At 44.3% G+C, this 20,749-nt stretch overlaps 1 protein-coding gene across 5 annotated transcripts in view; it reads right to left on the bottom strand.

The window, feature by feature from the left end:
* NPHS1 (NPHS1 adhesion molecule, nephrin) overlaps positions 1-20,749 on the bottom strand; it is a 164,167-nt gene that overhangs the window by 100,170 nt on the left and 43,248 nt on the right. For all 5 annotated transcript variants that reach the window (XR_004536509.1, XR_004536510.1, XM_033914958.1 and 2 more), the window contains 4 exons: positions 20,079-20,236; positions 11,248-11,389; positions 7,324-7,448; positions 5,717-5,885 (listed from right to left, as the gene is read on the bottom strand). Coding sequence is in view for 3 of the 5 variants with exons in the window: in XM_033914958.1 (XP_033770849.1) it covers positions 5,717-5,885; positions 7,324-7,448; positions 11,248-11,389; positions 20,079-20,236 (594 nt within the window). In the remaining 2 variants the exon portion in view is untranslated. The remainder of the gene's footprint in view (positions 1-5,716; positions 5,886-7,323; positions 7,449-11,247; positions 11,390-20,078; positions 20,237-20,749) is intronic.

Raw genomic sequence — 20,749 nt, 5'->3', positions numbered from 1 at the left:
CCGAAGGGCTAGGGCACAAAGAGCGCCTCCTGCCCCCGCCCCTCCCCGGGACGAACCGAGAAACATAGAAACATAGAAATAGACGGCAGATAAGGGCCACGGCCCATCTAGTCTGCCCACCCTAATGTCCCTCCCCTACCTTTGCCCTGTGAATAGATCCCATGTGCCGATCCCATTTGGCCTTAAAATCAGGCACGCTGCTGGCCTCAATCACCTGTAGTGGAAGACTATTCCAGCGATCAACCACTCTTTCAGTGAAAAAGAATTTCCTGGTGTCACCTCGTAGTTTCCCGCCCCTGATTTTCCACGGATGCCCTCTTGTTGTCGTGGGACCCTTGAAAAAGAAGATATCTTCCTCCGCCTCGATGCGGCCCGTAAGATACTTGAACGTCTCGATCATGTCTCCCCTCTTTCTGCGCTCCTCGAGCGAGTATAGCTGTCATTTGTCAAGCCGTTCTTCGTATGGAAGATCCTTGAGTCCCGAGACTATCCGGGTGGCCATTCTCTGCACCGACTCCAGTCTCAGCACATCCTTGCGATAATGCGGCCTCCAGAATTGCACACAGTATTCCAGGTGGGGCCTCACCATGGATCTATACAATGGCATAATGACTTCCGCCTTACGACTGACGAAACCCCTTCGTATGCAGCCCATGATTTGTCTTGCCTTAGATGAAGCCTGCTCCACTTGATTGGCAGACTTCATGTCCTCACTGACGATTACCCCCAAGTCTCGTTCTGCTACCGTTTTTGCTAGGATCTCGCCATTAAGGGTATAAGACTTGCATGGATTTTGGCTGCCCAGGTGCATAACTTTGCATTTTTTGGCATTGAAGTTGAGTTGCCATGTCCTAGACCATCGCTCCAGTAGGAGTAGGTCGTGCATCATGTTGTCGGGCATTGAATCTTCATCTGTTGTGCATTTGCCCACTACATTACTTAGTTTGGCGTCATCGGCGAATAATGTTATTTTACCTTGAAGCCCGGCCCAACCTCCGCGACAGACCCGAGGAGCCCAGCAACTTTCCGCCCCGGCTCTTGCGCTGACCCCGCTGCCCGGGACCCAAGTCCTTTGCCGCCCCCCCCCCCTTCCCTTCCCGCGGTCCCGACTACAAACCTGGCGATTCCAGCAGCGTGTGCAGCAGTCTTCACACGCTGCTTCGGGCCCTTCTACTGCCCTGATTTGCTCTGCTGCGTCTCTGATAAGGCGAACCGCAATATTCTGAATCAGTCTCAGTTTTTTGAGTATTTTTTTATAAGCTCCCAAATAGATAATATTGCAGTAATCTAAGAGGCTCAGAATGGATGATTGCACCAGCAAGCGGAAAGAAGGTTCGTCAAAATTTTTTTTGATGGTGTTCAATATTATATTCCTGCCCATTCACGTTAATCGTAGTTTCTTTTTTTTTTTTTAATTCTTTATTCATTTTTACACATTACAACAAGTGTATAAGAAAAATCATTCGAACTTATAAATATACACTTGATTAACTTTCATATATCATTAAAAATATAACTTTTCAGCCAATACCTATATTCTATAATATTTTGAATTTTATGAACTATTCCTAGTATCTAAACAATTGATATCAAGTTAGAAAAACCTCCCAACCCCTCCCTCCCCTTACAAAAGTTCCATTCCCAATACATCAAAAACAGTTAAATACTCTTATACATTATATGATTTAATATTTATTACCCACCCACAACCCTCCTTGTCAAATATCTTACTTTGGGAAAATGTTTTTACTCATTACAAAAATCTGTTAATGGTCACCAAATCTTCTGAAATTTACCAAAATATCCTCTTTGTGTTGCTATTGTGTGCTCCATTTTATATATACGATACACAGAATTCCACCAGAAACTGTAATTTAATCTGCTATGATTTTTCCAATTGAATGTAATCTGTTGAATAGCAACTCCAGTCAATATAAATAAGTTTGTTATTATTTGAAGAAATCTGACTCTTCGCTCTCATTGACATGCCAAATAAAATAGTATCATATGTCAAGGCTACCGGATTCTCTAACATCCTATTGATTTGAGGCCAAATTGATTTCCAAAATACTAATATAAATGGACAATAGAATAAAAGGTGATCTAATGTCCCAGCCTCAAGATGACAGTGCCAACATCTATTAGATTTAGCGCTATCTAGTTTTTGTAAACGAACAGGGGTCCAAAAAACTCTATGCAAAAGAAAGAACCAAGTTTGTCTCATAGATGCAGACACTGTACATCTCATCCTCCAAGACCAAATTTGTGGCCATTGAGACGCATTAATTTGATGCTTAATCTCAATGCTCCAAATGTCCCGAAGACCAGTTTTTGGTTTTTTATTCACAAATCCAGATATTAATTTATACCACTGTGCGGCCTGGTGCCCCATGAAATCTACCTGAAAGCATAAGAATTCCAAACTATATTGATTATTAAGAGTTTTCCATTCAGGGAACCCCGCCTAATGGTAAGCTGCTTGAGTTTTCACAATTGCAACATAAATTTGGTCTCAACAAATCACAAAGTTTTAGTTTATTTTATTTTATTGTTAGGTGTTGCTAGAAAGAATTTGGTTTTTTCAGTATTTAATTTTAATTTGAAGGCAGACATCCAACGCTCAATCTGATTTATAATGTTTGCTAAGGCGTTAATAAAATCAGGTGACAAATGGGTTAACGGTATGACTACAGTGATGTCATCTGCATAAATGTAGAAGTTGAGTTTTAGACTTTGCAGCAAATTACCCAATGAAATAAGATACACATTAAACAGCATAGGGGATAGAGGGGAACCCTGCAACACCCCGCAAGTGTTGTCCCAGCTATAAGAGAGGGTGTCATCCTTACACACCCAGTAGGACATTTCCTGCAATGTCGATGGATTCCAGGCAATTCAGTAAGATGGTATGGTCTACTAAGTCAAAAGCACAGCTCAGGTCCAACTGCAAAATCATAGCGCTTGTGCCTTGACTGAAGAGGGAATGTAGATAATTTAATAGCGAGGCCATAACTGTTTCAGTGCTGAAACCCGACCTGAAACCAGATTGGTTATTATGCATTATAATGGGTGAAAGTACCCAAGAAAAAGACTTGGGGGTAATAGTGGACAACACAATGAAGCCATCGGCACAGTGCGCAGCGGCCTCTAAGAAGGCGAATAGAATGCTGGGTAATATCAAGAAAGGTATTACAACCAGCACGAAAGAAGTTATCCTGCTGTTGTATCGGTGCGCCCGCATCTGGAGTACTGCATCCAATATTGGTCACCGCACCTTAAGAAGGATATGGCGATACTCGAGAGGGTTCAGAAAAGAGCGACACGATTGATAAAAGGCATTGAAAACCTTTCATATGCTGAAAGATTAGAGAAACTGGGGCTCTTTTCCCTGGAGAAGCAGAGACTTAGAGGGGACATGATAAAGACTTACAGATCATGAAGGGCATGGAGAAAGTGGAGAGGGACAGATTCTTCAAACGTTCGAAAACTACAAGAACAAGAGGGCATTCAGAAAAATTAAGAGGGGACAGATTCAGAACCAATGCTAGGAAGTTCTTCTTCACCCAAAGGGTGGTTGACATCTGGAATGCGCTTCCAGAGGGTGTAATAGGACAGAGTTCAAGAAGGGGTTCAAGAAGGGATTAGATAATTTCCTGAAGGAAAAGGGGATAGAAGGGTATAGATAGAGGATTACTATACAGGTCCTGGACCTGATGGGCCACCGTATGAGTGGACTGCTGGGCATGATGGACCTCTGGTCTGACCCAGCAGAGGCACTGCTTATGTTCTTATGTTAATATTCTAGAGAAAAATCCAGCTTACTGTAATGGTAAACTGGCATAAGGCCATGGATTCAGTATCCTAGACTGTTTTTCCTGCTCAGTGCGCCTTTAAATACACAATGATCAGAGGAGATCCAAGATGGCGATTTGAGACAGGACGCGCTGAGCTGCGTGTCCCAGGACTGTGCTTTTTTCAATTTTCTTAACGGTAATTACTTACCGCGATGCCGAAGAGACGGGGCCGGAGTGCCGCTTCTGCCTCGCGGCGTCCTGGAGCCCCGGGTCTCGGGAACATTCAGGATTTACTGCGGCGCATGCAGGAGGTCGCAGTGACGTCGGATGGCGGCCCGCTGACAACACAGGGAGGCGAAACCAACGTGGATGTTCCTGGGCCCGACACTACACTGAGCCCCGACGTTAGGGCACCGCCCCCGCAACCCCAGACGACCAGCTCTCCCAGGGGCGGGGAAACCCCGGATTCATTGGTTTTCTCCTCTCCAGAGGCAAGGGAAGAGTTACTGGAGAGCTTGGAGACTGGGGCCCACTTTTCCAGGGCCCCTATGGAGGTATCTGGGGGAATATCATCTCAACATGAGGGGGAAGGGCTGAAGAAACCCCCCGAAGGACTTCAGAACGGTGAGCACTCTACACCTACACAAATCTCAATTGAATTGATTAAACCTGCAGAAGTGACTTTAGACTCTATCTGGGACTTATTGGCTGGTTTTGTTAAAAAAATTACTCCTACACTCCAACAAATTGAAGGGAAAATTAAGGAACATGATAAAGAATTGAAGGATTTAAGGAAAGAAACGAACATTTCTAATTTATCTGTTCAAAAAATGGAAAAAGAAATTGTATCATTGAAACAAGTTCAAGAGGCTTTAGTTAAAGATAATATTAACCTAAGGAAGAAGACTGAAATGCTCGAGAACAATTCACGCAGTAATAACTTAAGGTTAATTAATTTTCCAAGACTCGAGTTAGTAACACCTAGAGAAATGCTAAAGAGATATCTAGTAGAGAACTTAGAGATACCCGAAGATTCATTACCACCATTTTCACGGGTTTATTATCTGCCTGATAAAGAACAAAATCAACAACTAAAAGAAAAACCCTCAGATCAAGAACTTCCAAATATATCGCAGATCTTAGAAACATCTGAGAAGGATTTAGCATCACCAGCCACCATGATTATTACTTTAGCTTTGCCAATTGATAAAACATGGTTGTTAAAACTTTTCTTTAAAAATAGACAAAAAAGCTTTCTTGGTTATAAAATACAAATGTTCCCAGATTTGGCACGGGAGACGCAAAGGCGTCGCCGTGAATTTCTTCTATTGAAACCTGGGGTTTTATCTTTGGGAGCAACCTTTTATTTGAGACATCCGTGTAAATGTATTGTATATCACCGTACTTTTAAATATGTGTTTTTTGAACCATCACAATTGACAAACTTTGTGGCTATGTCTCGCCTGAATGTTAACAATCTTTGAGCCCTATATTTAGGATATTGTGACCTCATCTCAGTGCTATAGTTCTCAGTTTCTTTTACAATTTTCTTTTTAGATAATTTCGCCAATTTTCAATAATTCTTGGATCCTAATTGTGGACTTGAGCATAAATAGTATATTTGTTTAATTTAAGATTTATATTGCTTTGTATTTTATATCTATCCTATTCTTGCTTTCTGTACAAGTGAAATACTTGAAATTTAAGTTGAAAATAATAAATAAATTAAAAAAAAAAAAAAAAAAAAAAAAAAAAATACACAATGATCACTAGCTGATATAATGAAGGAAAGAAATACAACCCAAGCTGTACAACCTGTTTCCCCTAAATTTCATCACAGTAAGAATTATTTTTCAACCCTGTTTTTCTTCCAAATATTTTGTGGGTTTTTTTAGGAGAGGGGAGTGGCATAACACACTCACACTGGATATGAAGCTTTGTGTGCGTGGTCAGTGCTGGAGTTTTGGCATCATTGCTGGCATTGCAGCGATATGTGGCTAGGTTGTCATTGGGAGCTGTGATGATGACAATCTCCTTTGACACAATCTTCCCAGATGTGATTTGGGTCCCGTCCCTCAGAGCCTTGTTCTCCTGGAAAGCAAAAAGAGAGAAAATGACGACACAAAACATCGTTCAGATCTACAAAGCCACAAGACTATCTTAAAGTTGCTACCTGACTCCAGGTCAAGAAAACAGGCTGATTCAGTCCAGGTTTGACCCTACTACATGTGTGATTCTTTCATAGAAATGAGCAGTAAAACAGAGTCTATTTTAGAACAATACAAACTGATACAGTCTAATCCTAGGGAGAGCCATGTACCAACTTAGTTCCCTTTCCAAAAGAGAACTAAGACAAAGAATCATTCTAAGCAAAAATCAAACAAAAAAGTATTATTCCCCCTTATCTATTGGATGTTCAATTGGGCATGCATCAGAGGTGTAGTCAAACATGGTACTTTGGGTGGGCCTGAGCCCAAAGTGGGTAGGCACACAAGTCCCTGCTCTCTCCTCCTCCCCCCCCCCAACACACTTTCCCTGCACCAGCAACTCCCAACAAATAAAATAAATACTTGAGCTGGCAGAGGTCCTAGTTGGTTACACAGGTAAATGATTCCTGCCGAAAATGCTAAAGAATAAGACAAAAGGAAAAGGGAGTGTAGAAAAAGAAAACGAATTGATAGGTTAAAGTTTGAAATATGAGAAAAAAGCTAAACGAAATAGTAATAAAAGTAAACATAAATGAAGACAATAAGAATATTTTAAGAAATAAAAAGGTCTGAAAATATGTTATTGTATCTCACTGTAGCAGCTACGACTGAACAGAAGGCAGCAGGCCTGGGAAGAGGAAATTATATAGAGTGGGGGGTGGGGGAAGAAAGCTAAAAGATGCCAATCTGATGGTAGAGAAATCCCTCTCCTCCACAAATCTGAGCCTCTTTCCCTTGCTTCCCCCTCGCTCACAAAACAAAGCATGCAAACTACACATATAATAATTACCGTAACTATATAGGAGATGGGGTGAGGAGAGATACACAGGTAGGTTACTGGTAATCACAGTGGGTGTAAATAGGAGATGGTTTGACGAGTGATATGCAGGACAGATTACTATAGAGAGAAGATGGGATGAGGAGGGATACATGGGACAGTAATGATAATTACTATGGGTAATCCCCAGTGTCTGCAGTGGTTAAGGAACCCTGAGCATCCCCATCGCCCACAGCCAACTCACCCTTCGCGGCTGCCAGGAAGTCTCTTGTGCCACGAGAGGGACAGAATCATGCTCCCCCACAGAGGAAGAGGCCTGCCCGACCTGTTCCTGCCTCTCCAATCTAGGCAGGAACTCCTGAGAAGACAGCCAAAATGGCAGAGTTCCTCACCAAAGAAGAAAAGTCTGCTAAAAAAAGGCATCCCATCCATCTGTGCCGGTTTGGAGGGACGCTAAAGAATGATGATTACTGTGGGTAAAGATGTTAGAAAGATACAGATCTGAGCCCTCTCCTTATTAACTTCTGAATGAATAACTTCTGACCTTGATCCATGTAAGTCGAGGGGTGGGGTTTCCACCACTGGAGAAGCACGTCATCTTCACTGGGGTTCCTGCCCGAAAATACTTATCACTGGGTGGAGTCTCAAGCCACACTTTTTGAGGTGGGTCTAGGAACAGAGAACAATACTCCATCAGTTAAACTACTTGTCAGAGGACCTGCTACCCTCCTTTCTTCTACCTCTTAACATTTACCCTTTATTCTTTCCTTCCTTTACTAAGTTGTTATGCTTCCTTTTTTACTTATTTATTTTAAAAAATTTATAACCCGCTTCATCCAACAATTCTGTGCAGTGTACAATAAAACATACATAAAATATATAACAGAGCATCATTAAAAAGAGATTAGGTTCTTACTTTGCTAATATCTTTTCTACTAGATAGGTTTAGCTTTCTGGATGGATGGGTAATATCCCCATGCTCGTGAGCTGTGCAGAAGGAATCCACTCCAGCTTTTGAATCCCTCCTCCTTCACTAGAGGGCCCTGCTGCCCCCTTCAGGCGACAGCCCCATATAGAAACAGATTGGAAGGAGGGGTACAGGGAAACTTCCCAAACTACAACTTTTTTCTGCTCTGAAATTATAACAAACTAAACTATAAACTCCTATACGTTTGCCAAAAGGTGCTTAAAAAGATACAAAAAAGAAGGCAAAAGATGTCAGTAAGGACTCTATGAGTGTGTCTATCAGCTAATCACTACTAACAGACCAAACCACACAAATACCAAATGTCAATTGAGGAGTAGGGACGCTCTCAGTGTGAGGTTATTAGCGACGGGAGAACAAACTCCAGCGCTTCCACTACAAAGACGGAGGTGAATCACCCCGCCTGCACACCATCATCGGGCGTCCCTAGTGTGCAAAATCAACTGTGCAGAATTAATAACAATAAATAAGTCACAAACAGTGAACTAGTGAGAGAGTGGTACGCTGTGTCACAAGCCCGATGCCCATATCAGCCTTGTGCCAGTTAGGAGACACAGAAACCTCCCTGTTAAACTGGTTATGGCTGATCAATGTATCTCTGCAGGGCAGAAGCAGAATTATAGAGATCAAGCTGAGCCCCAACTGAATTCAGGTCACAGTATACTTCCTTCACTACAGTTCACAAAGCACAGGCAGGGAGAACAGGGTTATGCCCCTTTAAGGGCATCCATTTTGAAAATGCTAGCAAAACAGGCTGACAGGTAGTCAGAGCTGAGCAGGGACCATCCTCCATGCAGGGCTGGGTGTGGCTCTGCAGGATTTAGATGCCTGGAAACCACAGTCAGTGAGGCAGCACGGAGAAGCTTCCAGGCTGGAGGAGCCTCTGCAGCCCCAACTGCCAGAAGACATTGACATGGTATGTCCTGAGGAGGACAGTGAGCTGGCAGGGCAGAATGGGTCCGAGGCCATGGAGGTGGGAATCATGCCTAAACAACTATGGTGGAAGCCATGGAAGTATTGCTTGTGGTTTTGGAAAAAAAGAAAAAGATTTATTTATTTAATAATTTATATAACACATAAAAACTATGTGGTTTACAAAATTACATATATACATATTAAAAAGGGTTTTTTTTGCTTTGTAACTTCTAGCTGAAGCCAGGACTCTGGACTAAGCTGAATGAATGAGAACTGATAGTAGGCTTAGTAAAGGGAAAGTTTTATTTTCAACTTTCCCAAGTAATGGACATTTTGAGTTTATGTCTGTTTCTTGGCTGGGAGTGTTTTTTTCCTTGCCCAAGATGGCTGCCGCTGTAGGCAGGGGTATGATTTGAGTACTCTGCTATAGCCTGGACTGTATACAAGAATTATAGAGATTGGGGGGCTGGATTTGCCTGTCATCTTTGTGTAGGGTTTTGAGGGTTGAATTTTGTTCTGGCAAATTGCCGAATTGGCAGATACACCAATCTTGATCTCTTTGCTAGCATTGAGAGGAGAGAGAATTCTCAATGCCTGAGCGGGAATGTTTTTTGTTTTTTTGCTAAAGAACTGAATGATGGTGATGTTTTGATTCTTGATTTGTTTGTTGTTTGAAAATCACCAGAACTTACCTGGGACATGGACTGAGTAGTCGAGTTTTTTGCTAGACCAGGGTGGCTGGAGAAACGTTGGGTTTTTGTATTGTGGGTGTACTCCAGGACCCCGTTTATTATGAATTCTCAGTTAAACCTGAATGCAAAATAAATTGTTTGTTTTCGAAAGCTTACCTGTTTCATGCCATTCTGACTGTTGTAAGCAGGGTAAGCCCACCGATACAGGGACTTCCTCCTATTTGGGGACGTACGCCGGGCCTTTATCAGTGGCATCTGCCAGTCCCTGCCTTAGCCTAAGGGACAGCCATGCTACAGCTACCAGATTTCTTCTGGGGATCTTGTCCATCCAGATAAGCTCTCCATAAATTCAGGAGTAAATGCCGTATTAGGCAGCGCAGAGTCCCCTTTAGATGACTTTGGCTTACATCTCTTGGGCTCCATGGCCTCCACTCCTGTGCTTAGAAGGACCATTGTTCCGGGAATCTGGAAGGGATTTACTCCTAAATGATAGACCCCCCTGACCATTCTTCAGCCCTAGAGAGCACAGGACAGGCTAAACCGACCACTCCTGCCTCCAATTCATGTGCTGCATGGCACATGGCACAAGGGTGCTCTTCCGGCACCCATCCAACATAATTCTGGCATGATTTGAGTGTAAAAGGAGCCAGAGGACTCCATCCCAGAAAGTTTCAAAGCAAAATGAAGTGATTGAAGGTTATGGAGAACATTGAAAAAAAAAATTGAGAAATACAAGATGGCCACCATGTCAGCATGTTGGCACTAAAAAACGACTCCAAAAAGATTTAACTAAAATAAAAAAAATCAGTGATTTTAGAATTTTAGAGGTGGGGAAACCTAAGGGAAGGGGCAGAAACCTTAAAAAAAACCTTTAAAAAAAGGTTTCTTAAAAAAAAAAAAACACTATTCCTCATAGGCTGTAACAGCCTTACTCACTGTGACCTGTGCTGGTAATGTGCTGTTGCCTGCCTCAGCTCCAAAGGTAGCTGGATATATCACTGCCTCAAATGGACCACTCCTTCAACACTGAATCTTTGGGGTGCTAGTCAGACTGGTATGTGACTGAGCCTCAAACCCCCGTAAACACAAAAGGGGGAAAGCGAAATGCAGTCGGCACCCTGCGGAACCCCACAGAGCTTGAAAGCCTGTGCTCAAACCCCTGCAACACAGTAGGTGAGTAATGCTACAAGGGGAATGAACCCTGATCTCCAAAAATGCTTCTGTAGACTGGCAGAGGAATTGGCCTTTCAGCTGTAGACCTCAGTCTGTTTCTCCTCCACACAGGCAGAGCTGAACCCTGAGCACCAAAAGTCGTCAAAAATTTGTGAAAAGAACAGAAAAAGACAAAATAAAGTAAGAAATATACAGAGCAGATCAGAAAGGCTCCTTCCGGTTTGTGTGCAGAAGGAAAAACTGAAGGAGGCAGCAGAGCCCTCTAGTGAAGAAGGAGAGATTCAAAAGCTGAAGTGGATTCCTTCTGCATAGCTCACAAGCATGGGGATATTACCTGTCTGTTCAGAATGACACACCTATTGCACTAGAACATAAAATAAAAACAAATTTCATCAAAGAGATGTTCAGTTAAAAATATTGCTGATAAACACATTCAAACAGAATTGTTTTCAAACATTTTCTAAATTGCAAGTCCCTGATTTCTCCTCTCCATACATCTTCTCCCTCTGTAATATATAGCACAGCGCAGTACAGTTTATTGTCTTTGATTCCTTTTTCCCTCCCTCTCTGTCTATACATGTCTGTTTCTCTTTTCCCCCAGATTAGATTACACCCTGGAGGGCTCACTCTACCCTATTGTCTGACCGAACCAAGATTTTATTAAAGTTTTATTAAAATTTGATATTCCTCTTGGTGTCCTCACACTGCACATTGATAGTCACAGAGGATGTCTTGGTATATAAGATGGCCTCATTGAAGGCCTCACAGGTTAGGGGCAACCCATTGTCCTCTCGCAAGACTATGTGGGTCAGATTGGACATTGTCACCTTCCCTCCGTAGGATGCCTGTAGAAGAGATGACAGGTTAGCAATCTGCATAATGCATTTCTTAGTTATTGATAACTTGGCTAGGTGAGAGGTATAGTGTTATATTTTGTCTTATTGTTCGATTACAAAACTGGGATAACATCAAAGGCACAGGGCGACGAAGTAACTTGTATGAGGGTTAAATGAAAATTAATGGCTCCACTTCCATATTTCATCAACAGATGGCAACACTGCCATGTTACATATGTTCACTTTTTCTTTGAAATCTCATCCTTCGCCTCAGATGGCAAGAAGAAGTCTTATGTGAAGAGGCTGTTTTGCTTGTGACATGGAAGCACACCACACTATACATTTTTCTTCTATACCTCAAGTTTCGACTAGGATTCAATGCAGTTTACAATAAGATTCTCAATCAGGGGACGTGAACATTGAATGAAAGTTAGGTGGGTAGACTGCTTAGTTTAAGTTATTGGTTCAAGGAGAAAAGATGAGTTTTTAGCTTTTTCCCAAAGACGTAGTACGTGTATGTTTATCGCAGGTGAGCACTCATAAGAGTTCCCAAACTCACTGCTGGCCAAAGGTTCATCAGGCCCAGTATCCGGTTTCCTACAGTGGCCAATCCAAGTCGCAAATATCTAGCAAGATCCCAATAATAAAACTGATTTTATGCTGCTTATCCTAGAAATAAGCAGTGGAATTTCCCAGGTCCATTTTAGTGGTGGCTTATGGACTTTTAGAAAATGATCTAAACCTTTTTCAAACCCTGCTAAGCCAACTCTGGCAACAAATTCAAGTTTAATTACACACTGAGTGAATAAATGTTTTTAGTCGCTTCATTAGGTGTCCCCTAGTTCTTGAATTTTTGGAAAGTGTAAACAAGTGATTCATATCTATCCACTCCACTTAGTAATTTATAGACCTCTATCATATCTCCCCTTAGCCATCTCTTCTCCAAGCTATAGAGTCCTAGTCTCTTTAGCCTTTTCTTATATGGAATCATCCCATCCCTTTTATCATTTGCATTGTTCTTCTCAGTATTCCATTCCCTTCCTAACAATTCCTAACATTCTATTTGCTTTCTTAGCTGCCAGTGCACACTGAGCAGAGCAGGGCCGCCATCAGAAATTTCTGGGCCCCTTACTGAGCAATCCCCCACGCACCCCTTCCCCCCCCACCCCGATGCCCCCCTTCTTCCATGGGCCGAATACACACATACTTTTCTGCTAATGCTCCACCTAAGCCAGTCCCTTAAAATCTTCTCACGTCCGTTGGGTGATTTGGCATAGAGGAGATATTCATAAAAAGAACGTCCGTCAAGATCTTTACTCATAGACTGTGCCATTTGCTTTAAATCATCTTCCATCATTAATCCAAATTGCACAATTCTTTCTCTGTCTTTGTCCTGAATGGCATCTGGCCACATTGCTGGATCCTTCCAGTCAACAAATTTATAAGCAGGCGCGGAGAACGCATTTTTAAACAAATGTAGTTTATCCTTGTACTCCTTATGTAATTTTAATCATATGGATATATTTGTATGTTTATTGTTCAAATGGTTTTATTTATTTCCCCAAATTTATTTTTGTTATACGCATTGAAAATATTTGATATTGCGTTTAAATCAAAATCTCAATAAACTTGAAACTTGAAACGAGTGCCCGTGAGATTGTGGGAGGGTTAAATACTCAAAACTTAGAAGAATAACAATTTACTTAAAGTTTTTGCTATGCCAGCTTTCTGGTATCTTTACATACAGTGGCGTACGTAGCATATGTAACACCCGGGGCCCATCATTTTTTGGCACCCCCCCATCTGTAAGAAAAACATGATTTTTAGTAACAAACCACACGTCACACATGAGTACCTAGGAAAAGGCAGCATCTTACATATTGCAGTGAGCAGTAGATCAATACACCCATTGTAAAACTAAACAAGCCAGACCAGCACAGATCAATCCTACACCGTCAAGCCTAACAGAAAACCATGTCTTTCGAACACACAGAACACAGAAAACACCTTCGCCTAGTATGGAATATGTCATCACAAACTGACCCCTCACCCTTTTACAAAACTGTAGTGTGGATTTTAGCCACAGTGGTAACAGCCCTGACGCTCATAGAATTCTGAGCATCAGAGCTGCTACCACCACGGCTGGCGCTAAAAAACGCTTCACAGTTTTGTAAAAGGGGGGATAAAATAGAAATACACAGTTTCAACGCTCTAGCTCAGAGGTGCCCAAACTTTTTGAGCTTGTGAGCTACTTTAAAATGACCAAGTCAAATGATCTACCAACAATAAAATTAAAAAACACAAAGCATACTATACGCTGAGAAAATGTTATCATTCCTATTGTGGGTTTTTTTCAAAGAGGTCAAGGCAGATGACTCTATGCATTGTCACCTCAGTAACAACCATACAAAAATAGACAAATATACCCTCCATCCTTTTTATTAAACCACAATAGCAGTTTTTAGCACAGGGAGCTGCGCTGAATGCCCAGCGCTGCTCTTGACGCTCATAGGCTCCCTGCGCTAAAAACCACTATTGCAGTTTAGTAAAAGGGGACCATATTGTAAAATATAGACAGCAGATATAAATTCAGAACTGTGCATAGTAAGTGAAGGGAAGTTTTCATCTCTGGGAATTTACCCAGTTAACCATTAAGTTATTTGGGCAAATTCCTTTGAAAACTGTGGTAATACTGCCTCCACTTTGCTAAATTTAAAATAAAATTATTTTTCCTACCTTTGGTGATTTCATGAGTCTCTGGTTGCACTTTCTTCTTCTGACTGTGCATCCAATCTTTCTTTCAGCATGTATGCTTCCTCTCCTCCACACCTCATTCCCTCCCCCAACTTTTTCTTCCTCTCTTCATGCCCCCTTTCTTTTTTTCTGTTTCTCTTCTTTCCTTCTGTTTCCCTGCCTGCCCCCTTTCTTTCTTTCTCCCTGCCGTTCCCCAAGCCACTGCCACTGCCGCTGCCATCGGGGAACAGGCCCCAAAGCTGACGCCGACGCATGCTCTCCCTGCTTCGGGCCGACCAGCATTCCTCTCCCCGACATCAATTCTGCCGTCGGAGAGGAAGTTCCGCCCAGCCAGGCAGCGATTGGCTGGCCCGAACTTCCTCTCCGACTGCAGAATTGACGTCGGGGAGAGGAAGACTGATCAGCCCGATAGATTAGATCGCCAAGACAAAGTGAGTCCTGGGTGATCGACTCACTTTGCCTTGTCAAGCTACTGGCGCCCCTGCCTTAGAACACTCCCTGGGGGAGCCCGGGCCCCCTGTCAGCTCCGGGCCCCTGAATGCAGGACTGGTAGTACTGCCCTGATGGCAGCCCTGGAGCAGAGGGTTACAACATACAATATCATCAACAATGACACTAGATCCTTTTCCTGGGCAATGACTCCTAATGTGGTACCTTGCATCACATGGCTATAGTTTGGGTTCTTCTTTCCTCAATGCATCACTTTGCATTCTCTCACATTGAGGACTAGATTCTCTAAAAGTGGCGTTAATAACCGACAGGCCACTGTCGCAGCTGTTATAGTAGCGATTTTAAAAAAGCGAGTCATTCTCCAAAAAATGCTTATGCAAATGAGGTTGGCGGAGAGTAGCAAAGATTTGCTAAATTTGTATGTGCCCATCGCTGGTAATAGCAATGGGCACATGCACAGAATAAAGGCTTAAAAAAAAAAATCAACAAAAAATTGAGCCGCAAGTAACCCTCTACCCGACAGCAAGAGAGATGCCCAATCTGTCCTGCCGCCAAGCAACAGAACACTCAACACCCCCTTCAGCAGCAAGAGAGATGCTCAAACTCTCCCATTGCCAACCAACAACCCCAACCCCCCTCGGCAGCAGGAGAGATATCCATACTCTTCTGCTGCCACGCAACACCCCCTTCTTCAAAATGGCAGATTTTCCCTCCCTTGTGCATCCTGGGATGCACCGGGGAGGGGCCTGAGGCTCTGATTGGCCCTGGTTGTTTAAGGCCCCTCCTATGGGTGGGGCCTTATGCATCTGGGCCAATAAGTGCCTGGGCCCCTCCCCAGATGCATCGAGAGGAAGGCCCTTCATTTTGAAGAGGCGGGCCAGCTGGCCGGATGGAGTAGGCATCCCTCTGGCCATCCATCTGAAAATAAGGTAAGTGGTGAGGGCGGGGGTCATCGGAGGCATGGAGAGGGTGTTGGCATCTCTCCTGCTGATGAGGGGGGTTGGGGGTATCGATTGGCTGCGGGAGAGATTGGGCATCTCTTCTGCTACCGGGGAGGGGGTATTAGTTGGCGTCAAGAGAGATTGGGCATCTCTCTCACTACAAGGAGCAGTATCAGTTAGCCTCAGGAGAGATTGGGCATCTCGTCCACTGCCGATGGGGGCTATAATACACATGCTCAAAAAGCATGCTTTTACTACTCCCGTTTTAAAAGAAAAAAATAGACAATTTATGATTTTTCCTGTAAATTTTATATTATTTTCATTAGCCACAGTCAAAACACACGCCACAAGATGCACTTTTAACATTATCTATTCAATTCAAGGTCCTCTTGAACATATACAAGAGACTGCTAAAAAGTTCTCAGCCCAACCGACAAAGCTGGGGCAGTCTCCATCAAGGCCTATACACGTAGGGCCTGAATCTGAATAGGATGCCTGTCCCAGCGGCCACCTAAGAAGTGGCTGAGAATCATGTGTCAATCACGCACCAGCTTCCTATGCAGAATCGTGTCTATCTTAAAGAATACACGAATTATCCCCCCCAATTCTCTAACCAGTATCCATATCAACCGGCCCCGGTTAGAGAATCCCTCTGCCTGATTGCAAAAATAGGCCCAGCTACCTATCTTTGCTGAGGGATCCCTTGATATCAGGTGATCGTGGCACGGGAATCCCCAATCAGCGGAACCAGCAAGACTCCCTGAAACTGTGGCTTTGGGGAATCCTGCTGGCTCAGATGATTGGAGATGAAAATAGCCCTGCCTTGATCAGCTGTGGCAGAAGACCCTTGACAATCATCCCCCAACTATCGGCAGGAGGAATGCTCACTCTCTCCTGCCTGACACCCCCAACACCCTACATACACAAACACACATCTGAGATCATCAGGAGGGATGCCAACTCCCTTCTGCTTCGGGTCTCCTCCGACACACCACCCCAACACACCACCCCGAACCCCTGACACCCCAAATTTCCTAACACCACACCCCGACACCAATATCCCCCTATACTTGTAGCAGAAGACAGGCAAGAGGGATGCCTACTCCTTCCTGCCAGCATGCCTGCCTCTTCCAAAATGGCAGGCTTTCCCCTTCGCACCGAGGAAGGGCCTAATGCCCTGATTGACCCAGATACCTAAGGCCACTCCTATGGGAGGGTGTCGGGGTGTTTGGGGTATCAGGGGTTTGAGGAGGCCTGATAGCAGGAGAAAGTGGGCATCTTTCCTGCCAATCTTGGATGTGGGGGGGCTTCTGGGGGGGTGAGGCAGGAAAGAGTTGGCATCCCTCCTGTCGATCTCAGGGGGGGAGGAGAGGGTGTCAGGCAGGAGGCATCCAATCATAGGGGATTACCGTGCTGCGATCAGCTCAGCCAGATGCATCTACTTTTAAACCACTTTGATATAAAACGGTATAGAAATTTTAAAAAATAAAATCTGTTATGGCTCTAGGGAGATGCGTAATGATGCTTAAACGTGACTAAGACCACTTCCGGGCGAAACCACACCTATGCCCCACTTTGGGCAAGCTTAAGTGTCCCTATGCATCTCCCTTGACCCACGACAAATGCCTACAGTGTAGGTATTCTTCTTTGCCTGAGTTTTTTCTAAAAATGCACGTCCCTATTGGCTGCCAGATGGCTGTTGGACACCTACAATCGGGACTCCCATTTGTAGAATCAGCCTCTTAGTCCAGAGATTTTTCATTTTTTCGTTCTCGGAAATCACTGGACTAAGTGAATAGCCCTCGATGGAGACTGCTACAATTTTGTTTGTTGGGCTCTCTTCAGCAGACCCTCATAATGCTACCCCTCCACCAATTTGGTCCATTCTATCATTGCGATACAATTTGTACCTTGCTATAACAGTGTCCCACTGGTTATCTTCCATTCACCAGGTCTCAGAGATGCCTATTATATCTATCTTTTCATTTAGTGCTATATATGCTCCCATTTTTTTTCTTAGGCTTCTGGCATTTGTATACAGACATTTCAAACAGTGTTTATTATTCCTATTTCCAACTTGCTGAACAGTTGACAGTGCAATTTAAGCAACATGCTGTGACAGAATTTCTGATTGTTGAAGGAGTCCCTTCAATTGACGCTCACCACTAAATGCAAGTGATGACTGTGTGTTGCTGGGCCAAAATATGTAAAGACTAGTCGTTAAGCCCGTTACATTAACGGGTGCTAGAATATATGTGTGTCTGTCTGTCTGTGTTTCTTTATCTCTCTCTCCTTCTGTCTCCCCCCCCCCCGAGCAAAGCTGTCTGCCTCCAGCACACCCCTCCCCCCAAAGCAGCCCCCTTTCCCTCTCCCTAACTGTCTCTCCATGGCCCTCTTCTGTCTTCCCCCCAGAGCAAAGCTGTTTGCCCTAAGCACACCCCTACCCCCAAAAGCAGCCCCCTTTCCCTCTCCTTAACTGTCTCTCCATGGCCCCTTCTGTCTTCCCCCAGTGCAAAACTGTCTGTCCCCAGCACACCTCTCCCCCCAAAGAAGCCCCCTTTCCCTCTCCCTATCTCTCCAGGGCCCCTTCTGTCTCCCCCCAGCACACACCTCCCCCAAAGCAGCCCCCTTTCCCTCTCCCTGTCTCTCCATGGCCCCTTCTGTCTCCCTCAGCACACCACTCCCCCCAAAGCAGCCCCCTTTCCCTCTCCCTCTGGCCCCCTGTATTGATTCCCCTGCTTACCCTCCCTGCATCCCGGCGTCTTCTGGCCTGCTCCAGGCCGTGATCGTGGTGGCCGACCCCAGTGAACCTCACAGGCCGCTCCCCAACCCGGAAGCACGCTCCCTCCCGACGCGATCCCGTGCGTCAGAGGGAATGTGCCACCGAGGCCGGAAAGCGGCCCGCGAGGCCCGCCAAAGCAGCCACGATCACAGGATGCCCTGAAGAGAAGGATCAGCGGCAGCAGCAGCGGTGAGCGAGGGCGGGAGGTGAGGTGCTTGCTTCCTGTTGGTGAGGAGCTTGCTTCGGATTGGTGAGTAAGGAGGGGAGTGGCCAGAGTGATCCCTGGCCGCGTTCTAAAATGGAACGCGGCCACGGATCAGAAAACACGGTGCCAGGGATCACGATTTTTCAAGAGCACATGCGCGCTCTAGGGTTTTATTATATAGGATTGTGGACCAGGAAGGACTGATTTGTGTGATCAAAAATGAAGTGGATGACATTTATTAGAGTGAGGATGTTATGTTTACATTTAGACCTCTGTCTCCTTTTGCTCTTGACTGTGACGTGAATTTTAAGATTTTTTGTGTACTCTAAGATTGTGTATGTTAATTGTGAGCCACTTTGGCTAAAAGCAGAATGCAAATGTTTTAAATAAATAACCCCACAAGTTTCCCCACTAGAAAGGTTGAAAAACCTGTAAGGTATAATCAGAAGATCATTCAAAGCATTACCCTGCAACCTTGAAAATTTTGAAAGAACGATTGAGAAGAGTTTGGAAGCACAAGAAAGAATATGAGAACACCAGGCCTCACACAGCATAGAACACCAGGCCTCACACAGCATAAAACACCACAGAGGCAATTGTGAAGATGGGTCTCAAAGTCTAATCCCATCTGCCATAAAGCCTAGACTTAGCACTATGCTATTTCCATCTTTTTTCAATAATTGAAGGAATATCTTCAGGAGCATCTCTTCGATTTAAATGAAGACTTGGAAAGGACTATGAGTAACTGGTTGAAGAGACAAGATGTATAATTCTTTTGTGGTAGCTTTCAAAAACTTGACCTTCATTGGCAACAATGTGTAGTGAATGGTAGCAACTATATATAGAAAGTAAATTTATATAAAAAAACGAGCAAGTTTCAGCATTTTTTGCTTTTTATTCTTACAATATCTTCATTCAAACAAAAATTAAGGAGTCATTACTTTTCATTTAACCCTAGTACATGGTCACATATTGTTTCTAGTGACTCCATGGATTTTTTGTTCTGTACATGCTGTATTTTTCTGTCATCTCTGGCCTGCTCTGTAATGGAGACTTCTATCTCACCCCCCCCCCCCAGCAAATCTCTACCAGGGCTTAGTTTGACTGAGGTGATAGCCCATGCAGTGGCGTAGTAAGGGGAAGCAGTCCGCATCAGGCGCCATCTTGGTTGAGGTACTGGCATCCCTCCTTCCCCCTCCTCCCCCCGCTGTGTGCGCCTTCACTTCATTCCCCCTCCCCCCCCCCCCACTGTACATCTAGCTTTTCACTGGCACGAGCAGTAACTCCAATCTGCTGCTCACGCCAGCATCGGCTCTTCCTCTGACATCACTTCTGGGCTCTGTACCTAGGAAGTGACATCAAAGGGAGAGCCAATGCCAGCGCAGGCAGCAAGCTCATGGTGCTGCTGGCACCAGGGAAGTTAAAGAGGTACGGGGAAGGAGTGTATGTGGTGGGGGGCAGGGAAGGAGCACGAATGGCAGAGAAGAGGACAGGAAAGGAGTGTCATTGCACTGGGCGCCTCTCACCCTCGCTACGCCACTGGGCTCATGCATGTCCGGTACTTACATCTGTAATGGCCACTTCGGTTGTGATGAGCTCTCGCCAGCCCAGCCACCAGCGGATTTTCACTGGAGGGTTGCTGGCTGCAGTGAAACAGGACATGGAAATACTCTTGTTCTCTTGAACGCTGGCAGAGCCCAGAATTGTGACTTCCGTTGGAAGGACTACCCAAGGGGAGAGAAGGAAACAAAAGAGAGAGAGAGGAGAAAAGGAGTTACAACAGTACATGAAGAGAAGTTGCTCTATCTAGTTTCAAACTGGGAAAAGGGTTTCAGGGAACTGGGTTAACATAAACAATGAAGGAGCTAGATAGGGACTGGTGCAGGAGTACTGGTTGGGGGAAAGCTCACAGCTGCTGAAGACCAACCTTTACCAGCAGGAGGCACTGTAGGGAACAGTATAGGAGCCCTCCTTGAAAAACTTTAGGGAACAGCATAGAAGTACTACAGTCCGTTCTCGTTATTTGCGTATTCCTGATATGTGATTTTGCATATCTGCGGTTGCATCCAACGTGACCGATATTTCCTATTCATACTGCTGTTTCTGCGAATTCATGGACCTGCACTTTAAAAAACAGCTTTCTTTGCTTTTACTTTCACCTTGCGGTCTGATGTTTACTTCCAGATATGACCCTCATGTACTCAGAGCGTGAATTATAAGCATCTACTGCAGGGGTG

The sequence above is a fragment of the Geotrypetes seraphini genome, chromosome 11 (assembly GCF_902459505.1).
Source record: "Geotrypetes seraphini chromosome 11, aGeoSer1.1, whole genome shotgun sequence".
Taxonomy (NCBI): domain Eukaryota; kingdom Metazoa; phylum Chordata; class Amphibia; order Gymnophiona; family Dermophiidae; genus Geotrypetes; species Geotrypetes seraphini.
The sequence above is the reverse complement of the archived record's forward strand: the minus strand, read 5'-3'. Positions and strand labels throughout refer to the sequence as shown.